This window comes from Toxotes jaculatrix, chromosome 19 (assembly GCF_017976425.1).
Source record: "Toxotes jaculatrix isolate fToxJac2 chromosome 19, fToxJac2.pri, whole genome shotgun sequence".
NCBI classification, from domain to species: Eukaryota; Metazoa; Chordata; class Actinopteri; family Toxotidae; genus Toxotes; species Toxotes jaculatrix.
Genome location: NC_054412.1, coordinates 10250496 through 10265583, shown reverse-complemented (window position 1 = coordinate 10265583; position 15088 = coordinate 10250496). Strand labels below are relative to the sequence as shown.

At 40.2% G+C, this 15088-nt stretch overlaps 1 protein-coding gene across 1 annotated transcript; it reads left to right on the top strand.

Annotated features, from left to right (window-relative positions):
- The first annotated feature begins 10129 nt into the window (after positions 1–10129).
- si:ch211-203k16.3 (techylectin-5B) lies at positions 10130–13979 on the top strand. The gene is made up of 8 exons (XM_041064724.1): positions 10130–10306; positions 10726–10941; positions 12353–12472; positions 12595–12709; positions 12830–12967; positions 13075–13291; positions 13394–13589; positions 13666–13979. Exons 1-8 carry the CDS (start codon positions 10151–10153, stop codon positions 13810–13812), a joined length of 1305 nt encoding a protein of 434 aa, XP_040920658.1. The 5' UTR covers positions 10130–10150; the 3' UTR covers positions 13813–13979.
- The last annotated feature ends 1109 nt before the right edge of the window (positions 13980–15088 follow it).

Genomic DNA, 15088 nt, shown 5'->3' with positions numbered 1-15088 from the left:
CTTGTGTCATTATCATTATGCAAATGAAAATGGAAAAGAAAGCACGCCACTGTGATTAGAGCACAAAGTGGGCAGAGAGAGCCATAAGTTAAAAGGCCAGAGTGGGAGGATGGAAGTATGCTCTGACGTACAGTCTGAGGGATTATGGAAATTCATCACTCACTGTCACTCATGAAAGCAGAAGGCAGAGGCACAGGCTGGTTTCCATGCATCTTCCATAGCCTGATGCAAACATCCATTCTTGGTCTCCTTGTTTATCTTTTTCTTTTACATTTGTTTTTTCACCTTCATGTGAACAAGGAGTCTCCCCTCTGCACAAATGACCACGTGGTGTTGTTACCATGGTTACTAGGTCATGTCAGGCAAAATGTAATGTGTGGCTGGGTATTGCATTTTTAACTCATAGTACATATTGCTTACTGAAGCATTTGTCAGTCTGTATCTTGGTCAATTTTCAGATTTAGTGTAGTTATCAATCACTTCTTTGTTAATAGTTGTTTTTTTTGTCTGTCTTCTTGTCTGTTTCCACTGGGTCATGTTGTTGGCCACGGTTTCTTCTTACATTAAATCAAAGTTTCTCCAGTTTCCACTTTCTCCATTTGCTCCATTCACGCCATCTATTTAAAATCATTAGTTCAGGTGGCATTCACTACCAAAACAAAACAGTGATTCATCTTAATTGCTGTCAAAATTTCTGTTGATACATACCGCACACATGGTGTGTTCAGAGCCATTCCAGGCAATTTAACCAACAAGCTTAAAGTATAAATACACAGCTACCTCTACAAAAACAATGTTGCATCCAATCAAAGTTTTTCAGAAAGTTTTCTAAATCTCAGTAAACTGTTAAAAATATACTGACAAATCCACTCTCATAGAGGTATTAAAGGCAGCAAGCAATATTGTCTCTGTTTTCTCAGTTTATTGATGCCTGTCCTGTGTCAACAAGGTGCATACACTTATGTAACATTATACACACACCATTGCTGTGGCCCTTCAAAGGTAAAAAACTATTCCTTCATTATCCTTCACTATTTTCAGCTCAGAGCCATTAGACACAACACTGAACGCAAGTAGCTGCATTCATGGGTGGGAAGCCAGTGAGGGATCATGACCTTGTTGCTCCATTAGCAACTTCTACAGGTTGGTCATGGCACCGGTGTGAGAAGGGTTGAACAGTGTAAACCCATGAACATGCTGTGTGAAAACCCCCTGCATAAACCCACAGGTGCACACTGGTCATTGATGAGATACAAGGTTTTCACCTGTCTACAATGTCATGCTAATTAGCAAGATGTTCAATTCTGTGCTGAGAGGCAACAGAGAAACCACTGCTGCTAATACAGCAGCTCTAATTCAGTGCGAAAAACACTAAAGTGTGATTAACCATTTTCAATCACAATACATGCAATTACTTGACACTTGATTGCATAAAACTCTTCAAGTGTGAGTCACTGTCACAGCTCAGCCCGGCTCAAGAACATAACAAAAAGTGGACGAAACGCACCAAGTGTGATTAATTGATTTCATTCTAGTAACCACACAGAAACACAAGGTCCATGAGGTCAGTGTGACATCAGAGAGAGAAATAATGCACAGGTAGGAGTGAGAACAGAGCACACAGATGCGTATGGAGAGGAATTAATCTGAGTACTGGTGATCTTCAACACAAATTTTCATAAATTCATTTTCCAGTCCACAGCTACCAACGAAATTGAACAAATATAAAACAATTTCCCAAACAAATACATCTCAACATGATTAAATGTCATCATTCTGCAGGATACGTCCAATTTCCACGTTCATTAATCTGTTATTACACTGGTAACAGCATTAATCCAGTAAATGTCTAAACATTTGTCACCAGCAGTGACACAATTTTTTCTCCACAGATTAAGCACTGAAGTCAGGAGGGATGCTGGAGGAATGCTAGGTAGTGATATTTATTTCTTTACTTAAAGCCCTGAAAAAGTACAATAGTTTCTTCGGTTTTTCCTCACCATCGTCTGTGTGTGTGTGTGTATGTACTGTCATTATGGAGGGGCCTCTATCTCCTCTCAGCAATCAGAAGAGCATTGGCAGGCAGCGTAAGAGTCAGTATGGGTAACACAATTGACAGAAAACCACAGTCCCGTTTTGCGTCATCAGCAGGAAGAGAACAGGGACACAAAAACACTTCACATTCATAAAACATTCATTCTGCAGGACAGTAGCCACACACTGTGAATAAGGATGTCATGTAATTGTGTGCAGGTTGGCACAGTTTTGAGTTAGCAGTGGAGACCTTAAAAAACTATTCATGCCAAGCAAAGTAATGCGAGTTCTGTTATCCAGTCAGTACAATGGATTATATGTATGATACAGGTGTGTGTGAACTGTGTGCGAGTGTTTTTGTGTGTGGTGCTGCTCTTTTCTTGTTCAATCTTTGAGTTTCCCCATGCTTTAGCTGGCCAGAGGGTGGGCAGTCACAGGGGCATCAAGTGGGGACAAAAACAACTGTTGTCTTATTTAATCAGTAGCCTTTATCCAATTTTAGATGAAGTGCTAAAAGTAGCCTGAGTTAAAAGAGGTAAAGTTCGAGGTTAGGTTTCGCAACCAGTGCCGTGGCTACTGCTTTGGTTAAGCAAATTTTAGCATGGTACTATTGTGAACGGCAGCAAACGTCAGCATGTTAGTGTTCATACTTAGCTCAAAGTGCTGCTGTGCCTCACAGGGCTGCTAGCATGGCTGTAGATTAGTTTTGTTTTCCTATTGCCTCACTGAGCAGCTGCTTTCTACCACCATGTTAAATTAGCTTTCTTCTCCTGTTGCTTTTGATTTTCACCTCATCCAGAGGACTCCAAAGAAAGAACAAAACAACTTACTGAGGCTTTTTTCTTCTTTGAGAGAGAGGCAACGGCTGAACAAAACAAGAAATGTCAGCTTCAAAAAAGATTTTCTTTGTTTTTTATTCTTTGGTGCATGTGAGAACAAAGGCTGTGCAAAAATAATATTATGGTGAACATCTGGAATATGGGTGAAAGAGAACAGCTGGAGGAGTGCTCTCAGCAAGCAAATCAAGATTTTTTTAGTGAAGAAATTCAACAAAAAATGATTTTAAATGCTATTGTTTTCATTAAGAAAACATGGATTAAAGTTGAATTGTTCCTAAAGTCTACACCTCTCCTTTTCTGATCTTGATGAATTCAGCTGTTCATTCAACATCTTCTTTTGTCACAGATTATGATTTCAAAGCACATTTTAAGAGAAAAAGTTTTGTGTCCAAAGTTAGAGGGAAAACATCTCAAAATATCTGTAATTAAGTAAAGCAGTGATTTTCCTTAAGTGAAATTTCACTTTCACTGTTAAATAGTCTTGAAATCTTTTTTTATCAGCAATAAATGGAGCCTAACAAGAGGCTACTTTAATGTGTATCTCTTTTTTTGGTTGTTTGTTTGAGCTGTTTTTCCTTCTCCCAGAGATGTTGATGTTTGATTTTGCCACTAGAAAATTGATTATTATGCTAACAATAACAATTAACTTTAAAACCTTTTCTTATTTCTGGGGTTGCATTCCATTCTCCTAATATATGCTGAGTAATTTGACTGGTATCTTTTGACTGGTGTCTTTGATTGATTCCTTTCATTCATAGAGAGATCATGTCTGTACTGAATTTCACTTTTTCTGTACCTACTGCCCTCAATCACTCTGTGGGTTGAAAAGAAACTATATTGCATTATAAGGCATGATAACATTTGGGTGACTGTACTTGTGCACGTTGAGTTAAAATGACAGGGTTGATGTAAAGCCAGTGTTGCCTATACTGTTAATGCACTTTGTCAAGGCAACTTTTTCTCACTCACATGGTCCCACTTCTTTTTTTACACTTCTATGGTGTGCAACACACATACACACACACACACCCAACCACCCACACTCCCTAATGGTCTGTCAGTTCATGGAGGAGCACTGTGTGTGTGAAATGCTGTTCCTGTTCTGTGAAGCAGAGGTCGAGCCGGGTTTGTCCTCTGGAGACGCAAATGGCACAACTAGAGGAGATGAGGGGAAGCAGGATAGAGCTGTGCTGAGTTTATGATGTAACTGTCAGTTTGTCATGAAACACAACAGACCAGAGTCAACCCCAGAACAACGCACACCTGTCAGGTTTGCGGATAAAATGAGGACTTTAAAGGTAGTTTTTAAAATTAAAATCCTAAGTATTTATATGTAGGGTTACAGTAAAAATGTGTCCATGTGCGGTATATTAAAGGGTTTTCTTTAGTATCAGACTCACAGATGGTGATTGAAAGCTTTGTCATGAATGAATGTAATGGTTTTCCATTTACAGTCTTGTTTTTATTTTTATTTTTTACCTTTTAGAAAATCTTCATCATTTGATCTTGACATTTTAACAAGACATTATTTTCTAGATACCTAAACTAATCAGAGCTGACAGTGAGTTCAACATTTAGTGCATTCTGCATAAATAATTTCTGTCTTATTGCATTATAAGTCATGAGTTAACATACTCCTCCATGCTGTAGTGTGGAAGAGTAGGTTGAGTCTCCCCTCAGGCAAGGTACTGAGACAGAGGAAACAGTGTTGAACCTACCAGCACACGACCAACATGGTAAATGAGGGTAGGTGATGTTTCTGAAGTGGGCTGTAATCAGTAGTATTGCGAAGGAAGAAGAAGCCCTCAGGTTTCTCTTATAAATTATTCAGAGAGGCACTGGAGGAGAATATAATGGTGAAAAGAATATGATGGATGCATTAAGTTTAAATCACCTCAGCAGGTGTTGCATTTGAGGCAGAAAACAGGATGACAGATCAGGGTTTTTTGTGTCAAAGTCCATCCATTTCCCAGTTGTTTTTTTTTTTATTTTTATTAATGCTGCCAGAAGTAAGTTATCAAATAAAATACATCACCACTCAGGGACTTGTCCACTTATTCTATGTGACATTCTTTAATTTGAGAGGATGAACCCTGAGGCGGTCATCATCAAATCAAAGAGACTTACACTCTGTGTTAGTCTGAGCCACCTCTTCTTGCCGTTTCTGCCTTTTACTTAATTTCTTCTTGCACATCCCAGCAGTGCATTTAGGTGCTAAGTCTGACATGATACATGATAGCGAGGATAGTACAGTGATGAATAGAACAGATTAAGTCTAGTGTCTCCTAAAATTTATTACAGCTGAAAAGCTCCAAGCTAGACCTTGAAATCTATGGTTGTTTTTGTGTGTATGGGTGTGTGTACAGTATGTGAGAGATGGAAATCTGATGGATATGGTTGCAGTATGATGAGTAACTGCCTGGTGTAATGGCAGGTGCTCCTGATAAATATCTATCCAGAGAATGGTGCAGGCACATGATGCATACTAATTGATATTGATTGATTGCTTGATTCATACGGATACTCAGAGTCTCTCACTGCATTTTGTGTGCCACAGATAGATGACACAACTTGTGATGTATGTTAACGGGGAGCTTTGGCAAACAATCTTATTGGAGAGCAATAGGTTAAGCGTGCAGGTCACAGTGCTGGTGGCTCTTAGGAATAATTCAGGCATCTGTAAATATCCATGTGGCCATCAAAGGTTAAAAGCAGTCTGTGCAGTAAAAAGTACGTCCTGTAAATGCAGCACATTTGAATTACACTTGACAAAAGCACCCTCTCTCTGTCAGTGACGAGGACCTTATCATGTCATTTCTCTCAGGAAAATGTCGGCCTCTCAGCCACCACTCTGAACCCTGACTCTATTGTTCATCGACGTCAGTTCAGAATGAACCAGCAGTTTATTTCTGGAATGAAACTGCCCTGAAGAGGCATGATTCATTTAATGTTTCTAAAAGGAAAGTAAAGATCATTCTTATGCTGAGAAATGTGTGGGTCGATACACACTGGCTTATCAGTAATCCCCTCAGGCGTGACTGTTCATTTATTAGTTTAGGTGTAGGTAGCTGTTGAATTTATGCACATGCTAACATTTCACATAAATTACATGTGTAATATGTAGCACAGCCAGCCAACTCACATGGAATGGATTGTAGAATATGTGCAGCATTACTGTTTGGTGTCTGGGCTCTTACCTCAGGTGGATTCTGGGGTGGAGGTGAGGCTTATGAAATGGAATATGCAACAGTAGCAGCAGGGGCAGCAGAGTAAACAAGCAGCGGTATAGCTTTCTTGTTAGCAGTGTTCCCCAGCAGGCATGCATCAAAATAGTGAGCCCACCACAGACAACTGCAGCACATGTTTATGATGTAAAGGGTGCAATGGATATAGAATGTGTTGCGGTGAGAAGAGTAGGGAGTATCTCAGAGGAGTATCTCATGAAGGTGTGGTAGCAGACTCAGGCTCACTGCCTTGACTAACTTGTAGGCTTTGCTTACTTTTTAATATTGTTCTTGCATTTTAGGTAGTTGTGCATTTTGCACCTGTGAAAGCACAAAAGAGGCAGTCAAGGACTGAAGTGTGAGTAAGGAGAGTGAAAAAAAAGAGCCATGTGCATGAATAGATGGGTGGGAAAGAGAAAAACACAATAAAGAACAGCAGCTGTGATTCAGTTGAATACTTTTTATGGATTTTGACTCTGTAGAGTGTTCAAAAATGACAAAATAATAAAAGCAAATTCAAAAAAGTCAGTATACAGACTAAAAATTACTTTTGAATGTGCTGTTTCAAACATCTACAATACATATTGTATTGTATGTTTGAAAAATCTGGTGACTGTGAAGGTCATAAGATTCCCATCATTTCCATACTAATCAACTCATTCTGTGACCCCTGCCCTATGCCCTGTATGGAAATATATGCATTCATTATGTTTCTTCACTCAGTTTTTTTCTTTTTAGTTTGTCACCTATGTGCATGAGTCTGAGAGATAACAGTAATTCTATAAAGAAAGATGTTTTGCCAAAAAAAAAAAAAAAAAAACACCTTTTGTTCTGTTTCCACGGAATCAATATTCCATTCAATGGAGATGCTGGAGCTGTGCATGTTTCTCATGGTGAGAAGGGTTTGTGTGAACTCTTTTCATTCAGAAAATATAGAGCAAGCTGTGTCAGATCAAAGAAGTAACATGCTGCGTGAGTTTGGACATTTCAGTGGGTTTGGACAATTACTCTTTCTCTCTCTCTAAACTACATACACATGCACACATGCTCACGTTCATCAATTAGTTTCTTTTCCAGGAACCAGCCATGTTTCACTGAGAGCAAAGTCCTCATTCCATGTCCGTGCAGGGTGACTGCACTGCTTTACCATTAGTAACAGTCATTTCATTCTGTGTGATGTACATTTGCACCTTTGTTACACATGATTGGTCTTTATGTGCAAAGCAGGCAGTTAGCCTTTCAGCAAAAGCTCTTGTATTGTTAGTCAGAGGAAGAGAACAGGATAAATCAATTCAAACTCTATTTATTTGCCCATTTCATGTTGCTTTACACGTGTCTCATGTTCCCAAAACAAGCAGTGACATACCTCCCATCCTCATCCCCTTCTCCTTCCACCTCTTTCTTGAAGCAGTTGTCATCCATCCTGTCAAACTGTCATATCACTCAGCCTCAGCTCTTAGCTCAATGTCAACATGTCGTAAAAAGCCACTTAACACCTTGACAAATGTTTACCTGCCTTTTTTGTATTATGAATAATTCAGCAATGTGAAGAAGAAATACAAGTGAAAAGTGTTTCATCATGTTGTCACCCACATGAAGTTAATTCAAAAGGCTGTGACACATGTTGTGAATAAGGTCAAAATTTACCTATTCTGTGGCAGATTTAAAGCCATAGTAAAAGTCCACAAGTAAAAGAATTGAAAGGTCAAACTGACTAAACTTCACCTTTCTACTTGTGTCCTTTAAGTGAGGCAGTGTAACTTTTGAAAGAAGAAATAATCTCTTAAAAAACAAAAATGCACCTTTTTTCAATTCAATAACTTCTGGGGCTTTTCAGTTATAAGCTTACTTGGTCTGGTATAACCTGTAGCTTTTGTTATTGTACATTTTAGTACGTCACAAACATGATGAAGTCCTTAAGGGAACTGACTCAAGAGAATTCTGGGAAGTGAAGGCAAATTCAATGTACGACCATCCTGTAGTTGCCAGTTGCGGCCACAAAAGTGATGTAATTTTGCCAAATTTTCTTTAAAGTTTCTTTCATTGCGATTTCTAATTAGACTCAAATCTGTTGCTGCAGAGGAAGTACATTGTCAAAGGTAACAGCAGTTTATCAAACACAAAATGCTGTGTGGGAAAAAAATGTATTTACTTCTGAAAATCAGGGTATATTGATTAAATGCTGATTCAGTTCTTTCCTTTCTTCTCTTATAATTCTGTTGAGTTATTTGTTGCTGGTATTGGTGGAAAATCCTCATCATTACAGTCAAGACCAGCAGGTAATTAAGCTGTAACATGGTGCCACCCTGTGGCCTTACATGCATGGTTTCTCTCATGCACACAGCATGGATATCATTGCATGATCAGCACAACAGCCATTTAACGAAGGACATTTTACATTCCTGAGAGCTTATATGTAAATCTTAATTTTTTTGTATTAAATTTGCAGTACGCTGGCAAAGTTAAACAGTGCACTGTTGCTGTGTAATGTGCTGAATCATGAGTGTTTGACAGTTCAGTCACTAGAAAATAACGAGCACATGATTGCTCCAAAGTTTTTCTCTGCAGGGCCTCTTCAAGTACTAAGTGCATTGTGAGCGAAATGCCTCAGGCAGTGGTGAAAATTGATATTGTACAGTCACAGTACAGACAGCTGGTTTCGGAAACGTTTTTGAATTTTATAACAGTAAGATTATAACTGCACCTAAGGACATACAATGTGTCATTAGCAACTTCATTTCTTACCAGTAATGAGACTGTGTATGTTTAAGAGCCATAGTCAAGGGTATAAAGATGGAAGAGAGCGGCTTGGCTGCTGTAATAGGATCAGCACCCCTCGGACTCCCACTCACATCAGCCTTCATTACCAGTAGTTTGAGTAGGATTATTGTGCCTCTAGGTGATGTTTATTTACTGTATGTGGTGATGTCTGCGGGCATTTTTGCTGATGTGTGCAATGTATGCGAATTAAGTTCCCCAGCAATGCATGGAAGCCATACACCATTTTCTGCTATAGTTTTAAAATTTGACTCTATTGCAGCAAACTGCAGCTGCTCTCTTTCTATTTTTTGTCAAAAAAAATTGCTAGTAAATAAAAAAGGATGCTTTTTTTTTTTACTTTTATGCTTCACTTTTAGCCATAATTTTATTACCACTTCCTTATTTGCCTGTCCCTCTCCATTCCTCACTCACTGTGAATCCTCTTAGAGGTGGATTATAGGACTAAGACACCTGTACTGACAGAGAGAGAGAGAGACAGAAGATGAGTATGAGGCACACAGAGTGAGCGAGAAAGAGATTCAGGAAGAGACGCAGAGAAGAAGAAGAAAATGGAGAGAACCCCTTGGCCCGATATGGACCAGGAATGGGGTTGGAGATGGTCTATAACTGGGGTGAGTACACCACCATTTCCACAAGTGCTACAGGTGTGCAGTAAACACGTTAGTTCCTCCAGAGGAACTAAAAAAATATATTTGCACCAGAGAAATATACCAAATTTTGCAATGTTACCTTTATTGGAGTAAGATTTACAAAGTTAGAAAACAGTGAGAACTATCATCTGCTTCCTAATTAAGCTCAGTTAAAGTCAGAACCTCAGTTTGGCCACAAGAGCTGCTGACGTGTGTGAGCTTCTGTGTGTGTGTGTGTGTGTGTGTGTGTGTGTGTGTGTGTGTGTGTGTGTGTGTGTGTGTGTGTGTGTGTGTGTGTGTGTGTGTGTGTGTGTGTGCGCGTTTACTGAGTTATCTGAGGACAAACTACAGTAATGTGACAGACTGAGGGTATCGCCTTCCTCTTACCTGAGCTCACTTTCCTAAGTTCATGTCTTAGTCATACTGAGACAAGACGACGTGTGACAAAGAGGGAGAACATGACCATGTGTGCTAAAAGGTGTCTTGATAGCTTTGTGAATTATACAATGCTCTACAAAAGGAATATAATACAATCATTTTCTATGCTGTTCACGCTAGGGAGAGCCAGCAGAGCCTGATACATACCCGAGTCCCAGCCCCTCTTTCACACATAAGGCAGGGACAGACTAACAGGGTGGCAACAATGTCTCTCCTGTCCTTAACCAACCCCCCTGGCTGGAGCATGTGCTCTGCTCTCTGCATCCTGATCGTGCTGCTCCCAGAGACCAAAGCAGACGACCTGAACACTACCACTCAGAGCAATGGCGGGGGTTCCCAGTGTGGGGAGTACACTAACCAGGTAATTATAATAATGAAGACACAGCAAAATGATGTTCTCTCAACAAACTACTGCAGTAGAAACTTATTACTGTCCTGAATTCCCTTCTTTTACTCCAGAGATGTGTCAGCTCAGTGAAAGAGCACCTCAGTTTAGCAGGAATCAGAATAATGTTTCCTTTCCAAGTCCATTTACAGCACTGAAAAAAGTGACTCTATGAATGTGATGCACTGCTAGAAATGTTATTAAACATGTGAACAAACTGGAGGAAGAAACACTCTGATCCTTTAGAGTAAAAGTACTAATAAAACAATGTAAAAAAAAAAATCATTACATTCATTACAAGAAAAAGCCTAAAAAAGCCTTAGGCCTTGCACCACTGTTCCCTGTCTGACAAGAAAATGGAGGTTTCTCTTGCTCAAATCTACTTCATCCAACAGGTGATGGAGAATGGGATGTGTCGGCTGGTGGCCACGCTGCCCCAGCTGGACGAGCAGAGATGCCCAGATATGTTTCGCTGCACAGACGAGGTTTCCTACTGGCTGCACGAGAACGAGGAGAGGAAGCAGCAGATTGTGGCTCTGAAGGAGACCATCTCTGAGCTGCAGGAGGAGCTGAGGAACCATCGGCATCGCATCAAGGTCCTCGAGCTGCAGGTGAGATTTCCACATCGACTTAGCAGACCTGGGTCAACTATCAGTAACAATCCTTTCAACTGCTTTGAGTACTTGCTCTAGTCTACCCGGAGACTCTCTGGATACTGTGACAACGTGACTGGTTACTTCTTCAAAGAGAAGTAACAGAATTTAATTTTTTCCTCATTTGGAAAGAAAACTTATTCTGTTCTTGTGTGTACCATCTCAGAGAAGCACTTTTTGTTAAATATTAATTCATTTTTGTATTTCCTCTGCTCAGGACCTTTTTGGTTGAGAGACGGTTAAGACTAGACATAAATATTTGATCAAATAAGCCCTGAACATAGTTTGATTTGAAATGCAGCTGGACTTCAAAAAGACTGTTCTCTGTATCGTCTAACAAGCTGTTAAATATCAGTGTTTGCAATTTTGTGGAATGCCCGCTGTGTTTAAAAATCCTCTCCTGTGCTGTGTCTTAGAAGAGGAAAAGCATTACGTTTTCTTTCTTGTGTACACTTCTGCACTGTAACGTGGTGTCTGGTCATCAAGCTCGCTTCCCCCCCAGCATGTCCTTGACCTTAGCCACTAACAGGATTAGCCTTCTACTCTTCCACGTGTTGCCTCATGCGTCTCAGGCAGTGAGCCTATACAAACAGAGGCTCCCAGCTGGACCGGGCAGTGGCCACAGGTGGATGGTAGAAAGCGCTCATGTGTTGTGCCTTACATGACGGCAAGGGAGAGGGCTCCAGGGTTTGTGGTAATGGGAGTTAGTGTTATCCTCCATGTCCAAGCTAGGAATAGATCAGATACTGAGGTGTCTGGCTTTACGTTTTAGAGGACTTGTTCTTTTTGTCTTGAGAGGACCAGCAGCAGACGTTACATGTTTCAGTTTTAATGTGTGCAAAGAGATAGACCAGAAAAATGAACTAGCCAACTGTTGTATTTGAATTTATTTGTTACACACCCGAAGTAGGTGCCAACCTGATGTGCCACAAAACTTTTGTTGTTATATTTTTAGTAACACTTCAGCACTTAACAAAATGTGGCAACATTTACAATGACTACATTTTTATGTTACATTTTCAATTATGTCAAAATAGAGACACTGGAATCACTAAATTAACAACCCTTGTTAAATACACCAGGGTGCCTCATCTGCAGATGCAGCACTTGCTGCAATACTTTTTTTTTTCAAACTAAAGAAACCTGTTTAGCCAAGTTAAAATTTATTCATTATTTCAAAATCAGTATGATCTGCTAGCCAAAAACTGCTTTTTTTAATTTTACTGCAACTGATGATCATTCATGTCACATGTTTTACACCAGTATTACAAGCTTTGTTAGTATATTAAAATCAGCTCTTTTTACACAGACCTCAGTTACTGCATGTGTTTTTGGTTGCGTGTCTGTATATTTATGTGGATAATGTCAGAGTGAAGAGAGAACCCATTTGAACATCTCCCTGGAACAGCGTTTTCATGAGTTGGAGTTGCACTATGCTGAAGCTACCACCCTGCTGCACCTTCAGGGCACTCTGATCTTGGACCTACAGGTACACAGTGTCTCCTTATCCTAACTGGCACTATTGCATTCTCAGTGAGAGTCTTAGACAATTTCAGAACCTATGGCCACAGAGTGGTTCCCTATAGTCTGACTGTTTGTCTTTCTGTTTAGAACCAACTCCATAATCTGACACTTTTGGTGAATAAAGTAAAAAGAAGCCCTGGTTGTTTGATCAACATTGTCCGTCCCAACCCTCTAATGAGTGCTCAAGAAGCTTTGCACCCAGGTACACACTTCCAGAAAACTCTCATGCTATGATCTCCCCAGCAGGGGGAGTGCAGAGGGTGCTGAACTCCCCTTGTTGATTTACTCTTACTCTGTCCTGTCTCACATGCTCTTCCTTCAGAGATTCAGCATGTGAGGAACTGTCCCATAGACTGTGCTTCTATCTACTACAATGGAGTGAGGCGATCAGGCCTCTACACTGTAGTGCCATCACTGGCAGGCATGCCTGTGGAAGTTTACTGTGATATGGACACAGATGGTGAGTCATGTAGACGGTATGTTTAAGAACAATACATGGTACATAACACATAACGGCCAGATCTCATCTGCTTTCCTTCCCCTTGTGATGCCTTCCTTTTGCCTCAGGTGGCGGCTGGACTGTGATCCAGCGGCGAGTTGACGGCTCGGTGAGCTTTGACCGCAGCTGGAGGGACTATAGGGATGGTTTTGGAGACCTGCACTCAGAATTCTGGCTAGGCAATGACTACATACATGAACTGAGCACGCAGGGAGACTACAGCCTCCGCATTGACCTGGAGGACTGGAGCAACAAGCACAAACACGCCCTCTACCAGAGCTTCAGGTCAGTTTCATCCCCAAGTTCACAAGCAGGTGACAAATTGATGCACAACCATCTGTATCTCTTATATCATTTTTAACTGTTCCTCTGCATGTGCATGTGCAGTGTGGAAGATGAGGAGCATCAGTACCGTCTCCACGTGTCAGGCTTCAGTGGCACGGTGCAGGACTCTTTCAGCTGGTACCACGACAAGCAGGGCTTCAGTACACCAGACACTGGTAACATCTGTGCTGAGATCTCCCATGGTGGTTGGTGGTACAACCAGTGCTTCTACGCCAACCTTAATGGTGTCTACTACAGAGTAAGAGCACACAGATTGACCCACAATTTGAATTTTTAAAAGTCATGAGAGTGTTTACTAGTTCTTGATCCCACAGGGAGGCCCCTACACCCCGAAAGGCCGGGGCCCGCTGGGTCCTGATGGGATTGTTTGGTACTCCTGGAGAGACTCTGACTACTACTCTCTACGAAAAGTCAGCATGATGATCCGACCACATAGCTTTCGGACCCGTTTGTCACCCTGAACCACTGTCACCTTGACAACGGATGCAGGAACAATACTTTGGCAATGGAGATGACCTCTTCAAGAGGGAACTGAATCTCAGACATGTCAACAGGTTTTGTAGTGAGTGAACCTACAAACTAACCTGTGGAAATTTTATCTCTTCTGATATTTTTGAACAGAACATATATGCAAATGCTTTATATTCTCAACCCCCCCCCCCCCCCCCCCCCAAAAAAAAAAACTAATTTTCTGCTGTAAACTTTTGGAAACACAAACTTTACACTGTAGAATTCTTTTTGGGACATGGACATTTTTCACTCAGTCATGGGAAGTGAGTTCTTCCTTATTTTGTACTTCTATTTTGTACGTGTAGTTTGATTCTTTACACACTATTAGTAACTCAGCCAAAATAAAAGGCCAGATTTTGTATGATTTGTTGGCAGCGTGAAGGGCCTTGTGTTGCCTAACACTGAGAGGAAGTACAACTGGCAGAGCATGTGAGACGGTTTACTGTATGCTTTGCATACTCTGTGTGCAAGTACTTTTTATTTATTTATATTTAGGTCATGCTATTTTCCATACACTTTGAATTTCAGCCAACTATGAATTTAATCAAATGTGAAAATTCTTGTTGAAATATTACGTGTATTAATGTTATTAATCAGCCATGAACACTGTACGGTATTAAATAAAAAGACCCCAATCCTGATAAGTGCTATTGTCTCACTGTATAGACAGAAAAGGGGTGCTCTTGGAGAAATGTTTATACATACATATGTGCTATATAATAAACACTACATATACCATGTGTCACAGGGGGACACTATTTCATATGGACAGATTCAAGTTATAAAATCATTTTTAATCAAAGTACAAATGAAAAAATGATCTGATCAGCAGCCTGAAATATTTGATAACTCTCATCATTAAGTATACACACTACTGTTTCTGTGGCATCCAGTTAGTGTTAGTTACTTATATTCTATTGGCAGGTTTGTGTCAATATAGCAGGCATGTGCTGGGTCAGAGGTAAAGTCTGTAGGCCAACAGAAAAAGAAGCTGCAGGTTATAATCAGTTCCCTTTAAACTCTAACACAACCTGAAAATAAAATTACCAGTGTTTTACAAGACTTTATAGACTGAGTACACATGTATTTTTATAGACAAAGAATAAAAATACAAAACAAAAAATTACATACAAAAAATTACAAGAAATTAATACATTTTTAAACTGTGAATTTAGTCCACCTAGCCCTACTAAAGCACCAAACTAGACTAGAAAACAAACCATGGAA

What these genes read in the sequence shown, in the direction of transcription:
- si:ch211-203k16.3 (XM_041064724.1), top strand. Translation starts at nt 10,151, where the DNA reads ATGTCTCTCCTGTCCTTAACCAACCCCCCTGGCTGGAGCATGTGCTCT. An exon ending in TCAAGAAGCTTTGCACCCAG is followed by an intron (nt 12,710 to 12,829) that starts GTACACACTTCC and finishes CTCTTCCTTCAG; the next exon opens with AGATTCAGCATGTGAGGAAC. An exon ending in TTAATGGTGTCTACTACAGA is followed by an intron (nt 13,590 to 13,665) that starts GTAAGAGCACAC and finishes TTGATCCCACAG; the next exon opens with GGAGGCCCCTACACCCCGAA.